The sequence below is a fragment of the Peromyscus maniculatus genome, chromosome 9, assembly GCF_049852395.1.
Source record: "Peromyscus maniculatus bairdii isolate BWxNUB_F1_BW_parent chromosome 9, HU_Pman_BW_mat_3.1, whole genome shotgun sequence".
NCBI classification, from domain to species: Eukaryota; Metazoa; Chordata; class Mammalia; order Rodentia; family Cricetidae; genus Peromyscus; species Peromyscus maniculatus.
The window spans coordinates 59560428-59573749 of record NC_134860.1 but is presented as its reverse complement, the minus strand read 5'-3'; the positions used below and the strand labels follow the sequence as shown (position 1 = coordinate 59573749).

Genomic DNA, 13322 nt, shown 5'->3' with positions numbered 1-13322 from the left:
GTCGAAAGGTTTTGAAGGGCCAAGTGCTAAGGCAACGGCACAGTGTTGTTCTGAGAGAGCACGCAGGGCAGCTTTAAGAACTGCTGGGGCCTGGTCGCCCAGCAGCAAGAAGGCAGGTACAAAAGAACATCCAAAATCAGACTGAGTACAAGTCTGACTGACATCCATGCTCCAGGTGTGGAATTTCCAAACAAGACCATTTCCCCTTTACTGTCTCTTTAACAGTTTCACTGCTGAGATGGCACTGGTATGGTGGTATTTTCTGGTTTTCGTGTTTTATTAACCCCCAGGACTTGAGGGCTTTTTATCCTTTCAAAGACATAGCATTCACTTTTGTCTCCAGAGGCTGGGGTTCTAGTGCTGACCAGATGAAAGCCTTCCTTTAATAAAGTATCGATCAGCAAGCCGAAGACATTTGTTCCATTCGCCAATTTTCGGTTATCAGGCTTTATGGAAATGTACCTGAGACATACAAAGAAGTGTTTAATTAAAAAGCATTCCTTTAATAGCTAATAAAACTACACATGTATACTTATTTACAACCTCAGATAAAGGCATCATACCTTTCTCCTTTTTGGTTTTTTGAGACAGTGTTTGTGTAGACCATGATGGCCTCGAATGAAAAATAAAATAAAATAAAAAGGAAGGGAACGTGACTGGTCCTAGGTACAACGGAGGAGAAAATTTATTATAGATAAAAGGGAGAGAGCATAGCTAGAGGCAGGGACAGCTGGGAGAGTCCAGAGTGGACATGACCCTGAGCCATGTGGGGAGGAGAAGGGAGGGTAGAGAGAGGAACCAGGTGCAGTAGCCAAGAGGCCCAAAGAGAGTAGACAAAAAGGACCAGGTAACCAAAATGGTTGGATTGTATAGGGGAGGGCAGCCCAACCCCTGGGCCGGAGAAGTTTAGTGTAGATGTAATTCTGAATGGTCTTATTAAATAAGAAACACAGAGTCAAATGCAGAGCTAAAAGCCCAGAGGTCAGAGAGCAGTAGCCAAGAGCTGAGACCACCTTCTTACCACCCGCTGCTGGCCATCCTTCCCCTGAGAAAGAGACCTACTTCCTGTGTGTCTGTCTTTTTATTGCCTTTCTGTTCTGCTCTCTCATTGGCTCTAAACCCAACCACATGACTTTCTCATCACTGCCTGTCTATTCAGACCTCCAAGTCTCTATGGTTGGTACTTGGATTAAAGGTGTGTGTCACCATGCTGGGTGTGTCCTTGAACACACACAGACTCTGCCTGCCATGTGATCGGATTAAGGGCGTGTGCTACCACTGCCAGACTTCTGCTTAATGGCTATGACCTCTGATCCCCAGGCAACTTTATTTATTAACATACAAATAAAATTACATTTCAGCACAAATAAAATATCACCATAGTTTATGGTAGGGGGCAGGGTATGCCAGCCTGTTATAGGTAGGGACTAAAGGATACTGGGAAAACCAACCATTTGTCCCAGGTTTGAAACCGAACAGGCCTCAAACTCATGATCCTCTGCCTCAAACAAATGCTAAGGTTACAGGTGTGCACCAAGGCTTGGCAACCTAACTTTTTCTTTTTTGAGATTGAGTCTTACTTTTTATCCCTGGCCGCTCTGGAACTCATTATGTAGACTGGCCTCCATGCCTGACTCATAACATTTTTTTAACAGATTCCCTCTTGAGATTTCATTTTCAAATTTGAATCAGTAACTCTAAATATTAAAATAGAAACTGTAATTCTAAGTCATCACAACTATATTTAAGAATATAATCAAAATTGTTGACTTATCAATTAAGTTATTTTCTGGAGCAATTTTGTCAATTAAACTGGCCTAATTTTTGATATAATGTAACTTCTAGGGTTTTTTTTCAATTTTCTTTTACCCAATTTGACTAACTGATCATTAAATTCTTTTTATTAACACTTTACTTTAACAATTTTCCACTAAATCTAATTACCAGTAATATCATAACTCGTGGTTTATTCCTGTCAAACCAGCCTTTTCAGGTTAAGATTTGAAGTTATATCAAGACTCCATTTTTTTGCTACCTTTTCATCAATAATTGCCTGTTATTGGAAAGTAAAATATGGTAGTAAAAAAACGTATTGAAAATGAAAAAAACCCACAAGGTGGTGGTGGCACACACTAATCCCAGGAGACAGAGGCAGGTGGATCTCTGTGAGTTCGAGGCCAGCCTGATCTACAGGGTGAGTTCCAGGACAGCCAGTGCTACACAGAGAAACTGTGTTTTGAAAAAGAAAACAAAAAAAGAGAGAAAAGAAAGAAAGGAAAGCAGACCCTTTTACCCACTAAGTACTCCACAAAGCCTCACATGGCTCCAGAAAAGAACAGCACGTTTGCTCTAATAACGGCAAGACAGCACAGAGAATATCTGCATCAAGGATATTTTTGTGTCTTCCCACTGTTTATTCTAAAAATGTGAAAAAAGGCTTAGGTTAGTTCCAGGCAAACACCAAAGCTGTGCATAGTTTCATGAGTGTAAAACAATGTTTGAGCACATCCCTAGTCATTATTAACTGAGGTCATGCTGAAATGGTCACTGGAGGTCCATTCAGTATTACTGGCAAAGAAAACAGTTAACAGCTAAAAGTTATCAATCTACAAAGCAAAAACTTTTTTCAAAAAAAAAGTTTATTGTGTTTGATACAAATTTTTAACAGTAGTAAAACATTTCATCTATTCTCAAGTACATATCTAAATTATATAGTCTAGAAACAGTTGTCAGAAAGTTATAGAATATCATAAAAGTATTAAGATACAAATAGAAAGTAATAGGTGGTAAAAAAAAAAAAAACAATGTAGAATGTACTTCAGTAAACCAATGAGCCAAAACTACTATAACTCATTCCCCGTGACCAAATTGAACAAGAATTTCAAGACCCAAGAAAAGGATGAACCAACAGAAAACCTGCACTTCCCTCTAGTGTTGCAGGTAGAACCCAGGGCCTCACAGTGCATGACAGGCAAGGACTCTTCCACTGAGTTCCGTCACCACACCTTATTTTTAAAAAGTTAAGGTCAACTATAATCTTCCATCTAGTTTCATCTAAAAAGGAGAGATCAGAAAATGGCTACAAAAGAAACTCTAGAATCCTGAGACCATAACCTGAACTGAGTAGTGTGTTGTCATGTGAACAGGCATCTAAAGATGAATGCCAGGGACCTGAGAGGAATAACCAAGTACTAAGAGCATACTGAAGAAGCTTAGAAGCCAGTCAGACTTCTTTTACCATTTCCACCATCCAAAAACATCTGAATAGACAGATTTAGACCAAAGACTAGCAAAAATTACAAATAATTGCCAATTAGTTACTCAAAAGTAGTTATGGCCAGAATTTTCACCCAGTCACCATTTATTTTCATATCACTTTAAATAGATTATATATCTCCATTCTGAAACTGGCACTATGTAAATTAAACACAAGAGGAATTCCAAACTTAAAACAACCAAAAATACCACCACATGGTAGTTGGGTGAGGTAACATATGCTTATAATCTTAGCACTGAGGAGGCAGATACAAGTGAATCAGAATCTCCAGGCTAGCCAGGGCCACATGTGACCCTATAAAAAAAAAATAGTAACTAAAGAAATAGCTCTGGTCTTAGAATTATCTGTTATGAAAACTAAATATATCTTTCTCAGACTAAGATTTACAAATAACATTCTGTGCTGTTTCTGATCTGTAACAAAAAGGGGGGTGTCATTTGATACAGTATATATACAAGCATGATCCAATTTCTGTTTCTAACCTTGTTTTCTAAGATTATAATTAGTTCGTCCAAATTCTAACAGAACATTGAGTCTTTCCAAGACATCTTTTTACCTATCATGTGTCTTCCTAAAATTGAGGATGCCATTTTTCCTTAGGTTTCTAACTTTCTGAAAAGGGATGCCGAAAAGATCATTATCATTTATTCAGTTGAATTTTAAAACAATAAAAAAAATCCCATTATTCCTCTTATTTAACTACTTCCTTCCCCAATGAAAATGAAGAACAGAGTTTAAAGCAGTTTGGTAACAACAGGACCTTAGATGTTCTTCATGGCTTATTTGAGTAGTACCCATTTCTAAAATGACATTTCAGCTTCTTTGGAAGACCAGGGAATAAGGATTTATATAGATTTATTGTCATACTTGACTATACTGCTCATTGTCCTCCAGTTGGTAGCTGAGACTAAGGGGTGTGCTGTGGGAGAAATAATACTGGACTCCTTCCTGATAGCTACTGTAAAGGCTAAGGACGCTAAAATATGTCTCTCTCTTCAAAGTGATTGCTTTTAAATGCTGTAAGTAAAGAAGACAAAAAAGTTTTCTTTTTCCTCCTAAAACTTAAAACCTGTTTCCACAGTTGGTAATAACTATCTGCAGCATTAAGACATTTCTAACGGGGGATGAGGTGGTGTGTCCCTGACTGCAGGGCAGCAAAGCAGGAGAGGCAGGTGCAGTGGGAGTGTTCACCTTCAATCCCAGCACTCAGAGGTAGAGGCAGTGGGAGTTCCAGGCTAGCCAGAGCTCCATAAGGAGACCCTGTCTCAAAAAAATAAATACAAATAAAAAGGCAGCCATCCTTTTTCAAGTTCTAGAACAAATGCACAGTGTGTGAGAGAATCGGGCCATACCACTGAACCTCTCTCTCCTGTGTGCAAGCGGGAAGAAGCTGACTCATTCTAAGCCATTCATTAGCAATGGAATAGAATCTACAGAACCAGTTCCTCTTAGAACCCCGAAGTTTCTACTTTCCCTGGGCAGTCTTGGTTTATTACCTGTCCTATAATACCTTCTCAGTCTGAAAGTGCCCAAGTTTAGAAAATAACTACTTGTTCTAGCTGAACAAAACATTAGTCTGAATAAACACTTTTTTTTTTTTGGCGAAGAAGAGTTTTAGGCATAAAGAACTTTCAGTTTTGAGAGAAAATGTCAGAAAACTGGAATAAAAGAGACACTTCAGCATTCAAAATACCTGACTCCAGCATGGTTCTCAATAGTGCCATCAGAGCCACAGTGGAAAACCAGGTCATGGTGAGAAGGCCTTTGTGGAGGCAGTGCGAGTAGCGTCACCTGAGGAGGGAAGGGGTTACTGCTCCAGGCCAGCGCTGCAGGCTGCTCTACAAACACTGTAATCCTTCTCATTAGCCGCTCGATGGTTTTGCTGCAAGAGCCAAACACTCGGAAGAAGGCTTGAGTATTTTGGTTTAAGAAATGCACCTCCATGACAGCAGGTCTTGACTGTAGCAGGTGCTGGCTTAAGAGATCAGCAAGAGAATCAAGTTCATAGAAAAGAGCCTCTCTCTGAAGCCTAAGATAGTCTGAAAAGTCAGCGGGTAACAGAAGCTCACCATTTCTCAGAAAATCTAAAATGAAACTAAACAGAGCACCATCTCTATCCACAAAAATCTGGCCATCAACTGTCTTGAACTCCTGGTCTCTGCCATCTAACATGCCTGCCAACCGAGAGGTAGGGAACTGCTTTAGGGTAGAAAGCCTTGTTGTGAATATCTTCCCTCCCACGTTCAAAGTGACCAGGTCCTGGCTACTCATTCTTCCTAGCTTCTCATTAGATGCTACAAACCATTAACACAGACTTATAGAAACCCTCTAACTCAACCTGCTACCATAATGTTATATATGATTAAGAAACAGGAAAGTGGAGACAGAAAACAAGACCTAAATTCCAAGGTAACTATTGTCAAGACAAATAGTGTATCCATAGCTGTGTTTGCAAATGTGAGTTGCTTGGAGACATGCAGTGTAGAAAATGGAAACAGCAAGTGAAACAGAATGTCAATATATCTCATGATTTCAGATAGATCCCTTTCCTATAATCCACTAAAAACAAAACAAGGAAGTAAAAAGCACTCGTGCAATAGGAGTGTGGTTCAAGGGTAGAGGACTTGCCTAATGTGTGTGAGGCCATGAGTTCTGCCTCCAGCACTGAAGAAATCATTCTCCATGAAACCCTGACATAAATCTGTATTTCAAACAAAATCATGACGACAGAAAACCATTGTCTCCACAGACATTTACCAAGCCCTTGTGGCTGAGGAAAGACTTTTAGAAAACATGATCTGGTTTGAGAAACCCCTTAGTGATTTAATGGCTCAATCTGAATTAAGCTAAGAATAAACAGCTCTGCCGGGTGGTGGTGGCACACGCCTTTAATCCCAGTACTCAGGAGGCAAAGGCAGGCAGATCTTTGTGAGTTTGAGGCCAGCCTGGGCTACAGAGTGAGTTCTAGGACAGGCTCCAAAGCTACACAGAGAAACCCTGTCTTGAAAAACAAAACAAAACAAACAAAAGAATAAACAGCCCTTACCTCACCTTCAACTTGACCATTTCATGGCTGGTAGCTTAGGAAGACACTCTGTGCTTTATTTTTTTAATAGTTTATGTGTATTAGTGTTGTACCTGCATGTTTGTCTATGTGAGTGTGTCGGATCCCCTGGAACTGGAGTTACGGGAAGGCATGAGCTGTCATGTGGGTGCTGAGAATTGAACCCAGGTTACTGGAAGAACAGCCAGTGCTCTTAACCAGTAAACCATCTCTCCTGTCCCTTTTCCCCCTAAGACATAGTTTCTTTGTGTGTTGCCCTGGCTGTCCTGGAACTCACTCTGTAGACCAGACTGGCCTTGAACTCAGAGGTCCACCCGTCTCTGCCTCCTGATGAAAGGCATGCGCCACCACTGCCTATATTTTCTGTGCTTTGAAGTTGAGTTGCCAGCTTTTCTCATCCCCGATTACTTTGGTTCTTCACAATCAAATCAAAAGATGAGGTAAAGACACAGTTTTCTAAAACCCAATTTCACTTAATGGGCTTTCAAGGGCCCGTTTTTCCAAGACTTCAGAAACAAGGTGACTAAAAACAGTTTTAAGGTTTCTGTGTTTTCATTTGAATTCTAAGCAAGGTGAAAAAATTACATACTTCTGTCCTGTGGCCATCTTTCTCTCTACAAGCAGAGAGGATGAGTCTTCATCTAATGACGTTATACTTTATCTGTGCTAACAAACCCTCTCTTCTGTTGTCAGCCTAGTCTTACTACCTGGAATTGTAGGCAAGTGACCTGGGCTGGTTGTACAGTTGCTGTGGTACTGTAGAGCACAACCACAACATTAGGTACCAGTTAAAAAGTGGCTTTCCCAACTCCTGCCCTTTCTGTCTACATAGCTACCGACAGCTGTATCACCTTTAGGGAAAAGTGCACAGATCACTGTAATGCCAATACTTGGGAGGCCTGAGGTAGGACTACCAGGTCAGGCTTGTCAACAAGAATAGGAGGGAGAGATTGAGTTTCCAAAATTACATTTACACTGTCATGAGAAACACTCCTCGAAAACAAACTTGGGAATCCAGTGTATTAACTAACAGTCTTTACTTTTTCAGAATGTTCAGTCAGAAAAGTTACTCTTTGCTCCTTTCACAGTACGCTTGATGACTCAGCACTACACTACCCGAGCCAATGAGGTGGTAGCTCATGTGTGCTCTATGTCACAGATGCAATGTTAAATCATGTATGCTCTCAACTCCCTCTCTTGCTTGCTTACTTCTTGCCTAGACTGGTCTCAAAGTCCCAGGCTCAAGAGATACACTCATGTGCTGTGTACCACAGGACAAATTCAGCCAATACTAGAGGGAGAACAATTATTTTAAAACTGTCTTTACAAAGGAAGGGAAGGGTCGGGACTACTAAACTTTACTTTTATCTTTATGTTCCTATTTGAATAACATATAAAAGACATTACTAAAGGAATACTTTTAAAAGAAACAGTAGACTGGAATCTTGACCAAATCTGAATTATTCCTGTGTTCTCTGACAATCCCATCAAGAAACAGAACTGTTTAGTTGAAAGATTTTATAGTAGTTTATATTTGCACACAAATTCTGCAACAGTATTCAGTGCCACCAAACTAAAATTTTTGACTCTTTCACTAAAAATGAAAAACCCATCTGTCATCTGTTCCCAGAAAAAAACAGACTGCTCTACAAAATCAGCCGATTTAGTCAGGTAAGAACTGACAATTGAAAGATAGTCTTTCCAAGCTGCCAACTCATCGAATGGAGACCACTCCAGAAGCATGGTAGGACCAAAGAATATGAGGAGACCCAGCAGAACTACCACCATCAACAACTGGTAGGAGCGCCAGGGAATCTTTCTAATGAACACGCCTGTGTCTTGAGGCAAAGAAAGCTTATCCACATCGACTAGTTTAATGTCCTCCCACTGACTGGTATCAAAGTTCTTCATTAAAGGGCTTGTGGGCAAATTAGAGGGTGGCAAAGGAGTTTCCTTGATTACTTTGATTTTCTCCCTGAACTCCTGCATCTGTTGCAGAAATATAATAGGTTCTGACACGTCTTTGAAAGCCTCGGCAATGTTAAAGGCCATCCGTTGCTCCTGTAAAATAGTGTTGAGTTTGTTGATCTCTGGGTCATAGGCTTGCATAACTGAAAGCTTCATAGTCTCAAAATCAGACAGGATTTCATTCTTCTTTTGGTCTAATGTGTGTTGTAACTTCTCAAAAAACTCCTTTACTTTATCTGAATCTTTAGTGAGCAACTGTAGGGATTTCCTTTTGTTTGTTTCCAAAGTGTCCAAGCGGGAAAGAGCATCTCCCCGGCGCCAAGTCTCAAAACTCTGAAAGAGGGACTCAAAGGCATCCCTTTCCTGAGCATAGGCATCTTCAATAGAAGAGAAGACATGCTTAGTGTGATCACCACAAGTAGCACAGATCCCACAAATCAGCTGCATATCAGTTACACAGAATATGTTGAGAGGCTGTCCCAAGTGTCCTTTGCACACTGGCATTTTGGGAGAAATCTTGATTTTGTTGTATTTCTCCACAATACCCTTTAGGGAGTAATTAACTTGCAGACTATTGACTCCAGTTGCTGAAGTTTCCTTACGACAGGTAGGACACTTGAAAGGAGATGGTCTCCACAATGAATTCCGCACATTCCCCTCTAAGAGCCCTTCTAAACATTTTTTGCAGAAGTTGTGTGAGCAGGGCAAAACTCGGGGATCATCAAACAAACTGCAACAAATTGGGCATGTGAGATCTTCTTCAAGCAGCTCCATCACATCCTGCCACAGAGAAAGAAACATTTAGCTCTGGTAAGCCCCTCTGTACTAATTACAAAACACTATCTTCCCAACAGAATGATTGCCTGCTGACATAATCAAAGGATATAAGGAAGAAATTTGGAGAAGGCTTGCAAACAAGCATATTTAACTCACTGGGACAAGAGCACACTCCTGTACACAAGGCCTTTGTGAGGGCTTCCCATCAACAGCCTTTGCTAAGACAGGGTTAGGACTGGGACAATGGCAAACTGAGCCAACAGGACCCAACATTGTTTTAAACAGAGCTGACTACAAGATGTCAGAAACAAAGAGTCTCAGTGTCTGTAAGAGAATGGGCTCTTTACTTTGGGCCTACAAATATGAAATGGTATGCTAAAGACGGAAGCATACAATAGAAATCCAAGCAATACTCTATTCCAACTTTTACTGGAAATTGGCATATTTTCCTATTTCAAAGACATGATTACAATTATTTAAGAGAATCACAGTTTAAAAAGCACAAAAGAGTTGTAATTCAACCTTGTCTAGGGAATTAAATGAGGTGGATTTTTGCTGTTGTTTGGGGGGATTTTTTTTATTGGTTGTTTTTAAATAATCAAACTTATCCTATATCCTTTACACTACAGCAGTAATTCTCTCTATGAGGGGCAGAAACCTAAGTGTCCCTCTTTCAGAGAACTGGGGAAGCCAAAAGCACTTTCATGATGATGTGCCATGCTGACTGGTATTTGCACCAACTTTGTCAAAGCAACAGGAGGTATATTCTGCTGGAACTTTAACAGGAATCAAGGAAGACTGTAAGAAGCACCGCACTGTAAGAAGAACTACTCAGTGTTCTTCAGGAACACACAAGAGGGGATGGGAAGGAGCACTGTCAGTGAGTAGTGCTCTTAGCCAGGCTAATTAAAGCACACACCTATAGTCCCAATACAAAAATAGAGAAGGAAGGATATGAGTTCAAGGCAACAGGCTACAAAGCAAGTTCCACCCCAGTCTGGACTGTGAGACCCTATTTCAAAACCAAATAAATAATAAAATCTTGATGAAGCAGCAAAAATTACTCATTTTGCCAAATCCCGATTCTTGTCTACATGTCTTTTAAATATGTGTGACAAAGTAAGAACGACACACAAAAGCTTTTGTGTGTCTGCAGATGCTGTCTAAAGGAGCAACAGGCTCACGTGACAAGCTACAAGAGAAGCCAGCTGCTTCTATTAGGAAACAATGTAAGCCAGCACTATGCAGATTTAGGTAGCTGACGGACATCTTGAAAATGAGAGACACACAGGCTTACAATAAATATGATCTCATATACTACAGTATGACAAAAAATGCTAGTATTTGTTGAGGTTTGGCACAGTATTAAAGAAGAGCAACAAGTTATCTCAAAAAGCTACTAAAATACTACTCCCTTTACCAACCACAAATCTGTGTAATGCCAATTTTTTTCTTGTGTATGTCAATCAAAATAATTAGAACAGTTGTTTTCAATAAAATAAACATTTAGGGCTGGGATACGGCTCAAAAGTTGGTAGAAAGCACCCTTGGCATGTACAGGGCCTTAGGCTAGTCATTAGTGCAGACAAAATTGCATCACAGTTCAATATTAAATAACAAGAAACAAAGGTGGTCAGGATGAAAAGGAGAGAGAGGGGACCTGAGGCAAAGAAAAACTTTGGGAAAAATGGAGAGAATACAATAACAGAGGACCAAAAATTTTAAGGCAATCAAATATGAGGAAAAGAAAATGTGAAATTTACAATAGCCATTCAAAGTCATAATCATTCCATAAAGAGTACTCATGCATTCATTCTATCCTAAAACTTTTTCCCCCCTGTACTGGCAAAAGCTAAATCTGCCATGCAGAGCACTACATGGCTTGGAGACGCCTCTGTGTGCTGCGGCAGGAATCCACTATGCTGTGTCCAAGCTCAAATGCTGAGAACCCGTCACACTGTAGCTCAGGCTTGCCTGAGACATAACTAGGAAGCTGTTTTTAGCTCCATTTTAGAATCTCTTAAGTACATTATTTGAAATAAGGTTAGCTAGTAAATGGAGAAGTTTTTTATGTTTATATTTTTGTTATTTTATATTTTTTATTTTTTTAAAACAGGGTCTCTATATGCAGTCCCAGCTGGAACTTTGCTATATAGACTAGACTGGCCTTGAATTCACAGATAGCCTTCTGCCTCTGCCTCCCCAGTGCTGGGATTAAAGTTAAGTGCCACCAAGCCTGGCCTGTGGCCTTTAGAAAAAAAGTACACTTGGGCAGGAGAGGTGGTACAGCAGTTAAGAGCACATATGCTCTTGCAGAGGACCCAGATCAGCTCACAACTTCCAGGAACTCCAGCTCCAGGGGGAACTGAAGCTTCTGGTGTCTGTGGGCACCTGTACTTATGCACACACAGAAATATAATTAAATATAAAAATAATCTTTAAAAAGGTAAGCTTTTCTTTTTTTTTTTTGGTTTTTCGAGACAGGGTTTCTCTATTTAGCTTTGCGCCTTTCCTGGAACTCACTTGGTAGCCCAGGCTGGCCTCGAACTCACAGAGATCCGCCTGCCTCTGCCTCCCAAGTGCTGGGATTAAAGGCGTGCGCCACCACCGCCCGGCTCTAAAAAGGTAAGCTTTTCTTGTAAGCATTTGTCAAGATAAGTAAACCTGATGGCTCTTAGATGACTCAGGGGCTATGAAGAATTTTAGTATTTACTGTCTTAGTTTTATTATTTATTTTATGTTTATGGTTTTTGTTTGTTGGGGGGGGGGAGAATCTCTCACTGGCCTAGAGCTTGCCAAGTAGGTTAGACTAGCTGGGCAGCCACCTGTCTCTCTGCCTCCCTAGTCCTAGGATTACAATTACACATCACCACACATGGCTTTTTGTTTTTGTTTATTGGTGGGTTCTGGGAACTGAACTCAGTACTTTATTCTATAAGTCAAGCACTTTATTGACTTAGTTACTTTCCAAGATCCTCTCCCGACTGATAAATTTAAACACTGTTTTGAAGTTCCTAAATCCCAAACAAAAATGCTCTAAGAAAAGATCCCCAAGATACAGGAGGCCTACACTCTGGCTCAGAGGCAGAGCACCTGCTTAGCATGCTTGAAGCCCCGAGTCCAATGCCCAGCCCTGACAAACAAATCCCAAAGACACAAAAGCATAATATAATGGCTCTTCTTTTTGTTCCCAATAGATGGTTTTACTCTGTATTTTTTTTTTTTAAGGTTTATGTGGCCCTTGGGGCCAACACAAGGCTTTTTATTTTTATTTTTGGAGCTGAGGATCGAACCCAGGGCCTTGGGCTTGCTAGGCAAGCGCTCTACCACTGAGCTAACGGTTCACTGGGGTCAGTTCTTCTCCTACCTACCACAAGGGCTGCGGGGATTGAATTCAGGTGGCCACACCTAGCAGCAAGTACTTCCATCCACTGAGCTGCCTCTCAGGCTCCCATAAGAGATGTTTCAAGGGGAAGATTAACTTGTACTTAAGAGCGAATGCAAAGCTGGGCATGGTGGTGTAAGCCTGTATCCTAGCACCTGGGAAGCTAAGACAAGAAGAAAAGAAGTTTTAGGATAGAATGAATGCATGAGTACTCTTTATGGAATGATTATGACTTTGAATGGCTATTGTAAATTTCACATTTTCCTTTTCCTCATATTTGATTGCCTTAAAATTTTTGGTCCTCTGTTATTGTATTCTCTCCATTTTTCCCAAAGTTTTTCTTTGCCTCAGGTCCCCTCTCCTTTTCATCCTGACCACCTTTGTTTCTTGTTATTTAATATTGAACTGTGATGCAATTTTGTTACCATTTTTACTTACAAATACACATTTTTCCCTATCAGTACCTGTTCTTCAAACCCATGCTAACCCACCTTAGGAATATGCTTTCTAATAGTTTATCTGTCATTCTCTTTATTTTTAGAATGGTACTGCTTAAGTAAAGGCCTTATAAAAAAGTTTTAATGAAAACCTCTTAATTTCTGACCATTTCCTTAGATACAATACTGGATCAGGAATAAGCGCATCTTTAAATTTTTATTTATTTGTGTGTGCGTGCGCGTGCGTGCGTGTTGCATATGTGCTGGGGTAAGAGGGCAGTTTATGGGAGCTGGTTCTCTTCTTCTACCATGTGAGTCCTGTAGATGGAACTCAGATCCTGTCAACGGTGTTAGCAAGCACCTTTACCTGATGAGTCATTTTAAAACTCTAAAGATTGCCAAGTGTTTTTCTAA

General features: G+C 40.4%; 2 protein-coding genes across 2 annotated transcripts; both read right to left on the bottom strand.

Annotated features, from left to right (window-relative positions):
* Window positions 1–227: 227 nt before the first annotated feature.
* Window positions 228–7851, bottom strand: Kcnrg (potassium channel regulator). Its single transcript, XM_006984290.4, has 2 exons — window positions 4971–7851; window positions 228–462 (listed from the first exon to the last, which is right to left on the bottom strand). The coding sequence occupies exons 1-2, from the start codon at window positions 5546–5548 to the stop codon at window positions 228–230; spliced, it is 813 nt and encodes a 270-aa protein (XP_006984352.1). The 5' UTR covers window positions 5549–7851.
* On the bottom strand, window positions 7847–12590 carry Trim13 (tripartite motif containing 13). The gene is made up of 2 exons (XM_042284982.2): window positions 12458–12590; window positions 7847–9089 (listed from the first exon to the last, which is right to left on the bottom strand). The coding sequence occupies exons 1-2, from the start codon at window positions 12512–12514 to the stop codon at window positions 7860–7862; spliced, it is 1287 nt and encodes a 428-aa protein (XP_042140916.1). The 5' UTR covers window positions 12515–12590; the 3' UTR covers window positions 7847–7859.
* Between the last annotated feature and the right edge of the window lie 732 nt (window positions 12591–13322).

Excerpts from the sequence above, each read along its gene's own strand:
- Kcnrg (XM_006984290.4), bottom strand. The coding sequence starts at position 5,548 with ATGAGTAGCCAGGACCTGGTCACTTTGAACGTGGGAGGGAAGATATTC. Across the intron at positions 463-4,970 it reads GAGAACCATGCTGGAGTCAG|GTACATTTCCATAAAGCCTG; the intron begins GTATTTTGAATG and ends TGTATGTCTCAG.
- Trim13 (XM_042284982.2), bottom strand. The coding sequence starts at position 12,514 with ATGGAAGTACTTGCTGCTAGGTGTGGCCACCTGAATTCAATCCCCGCA. Across the intron at positions 9,090-12,457 it reads CAATCCCCGCAGCCCTTGTG|GATGTGATGGAGCTGCTTGA; the intron begins GTAGGTAGGAGA and ends TCTCTGTGGCAG.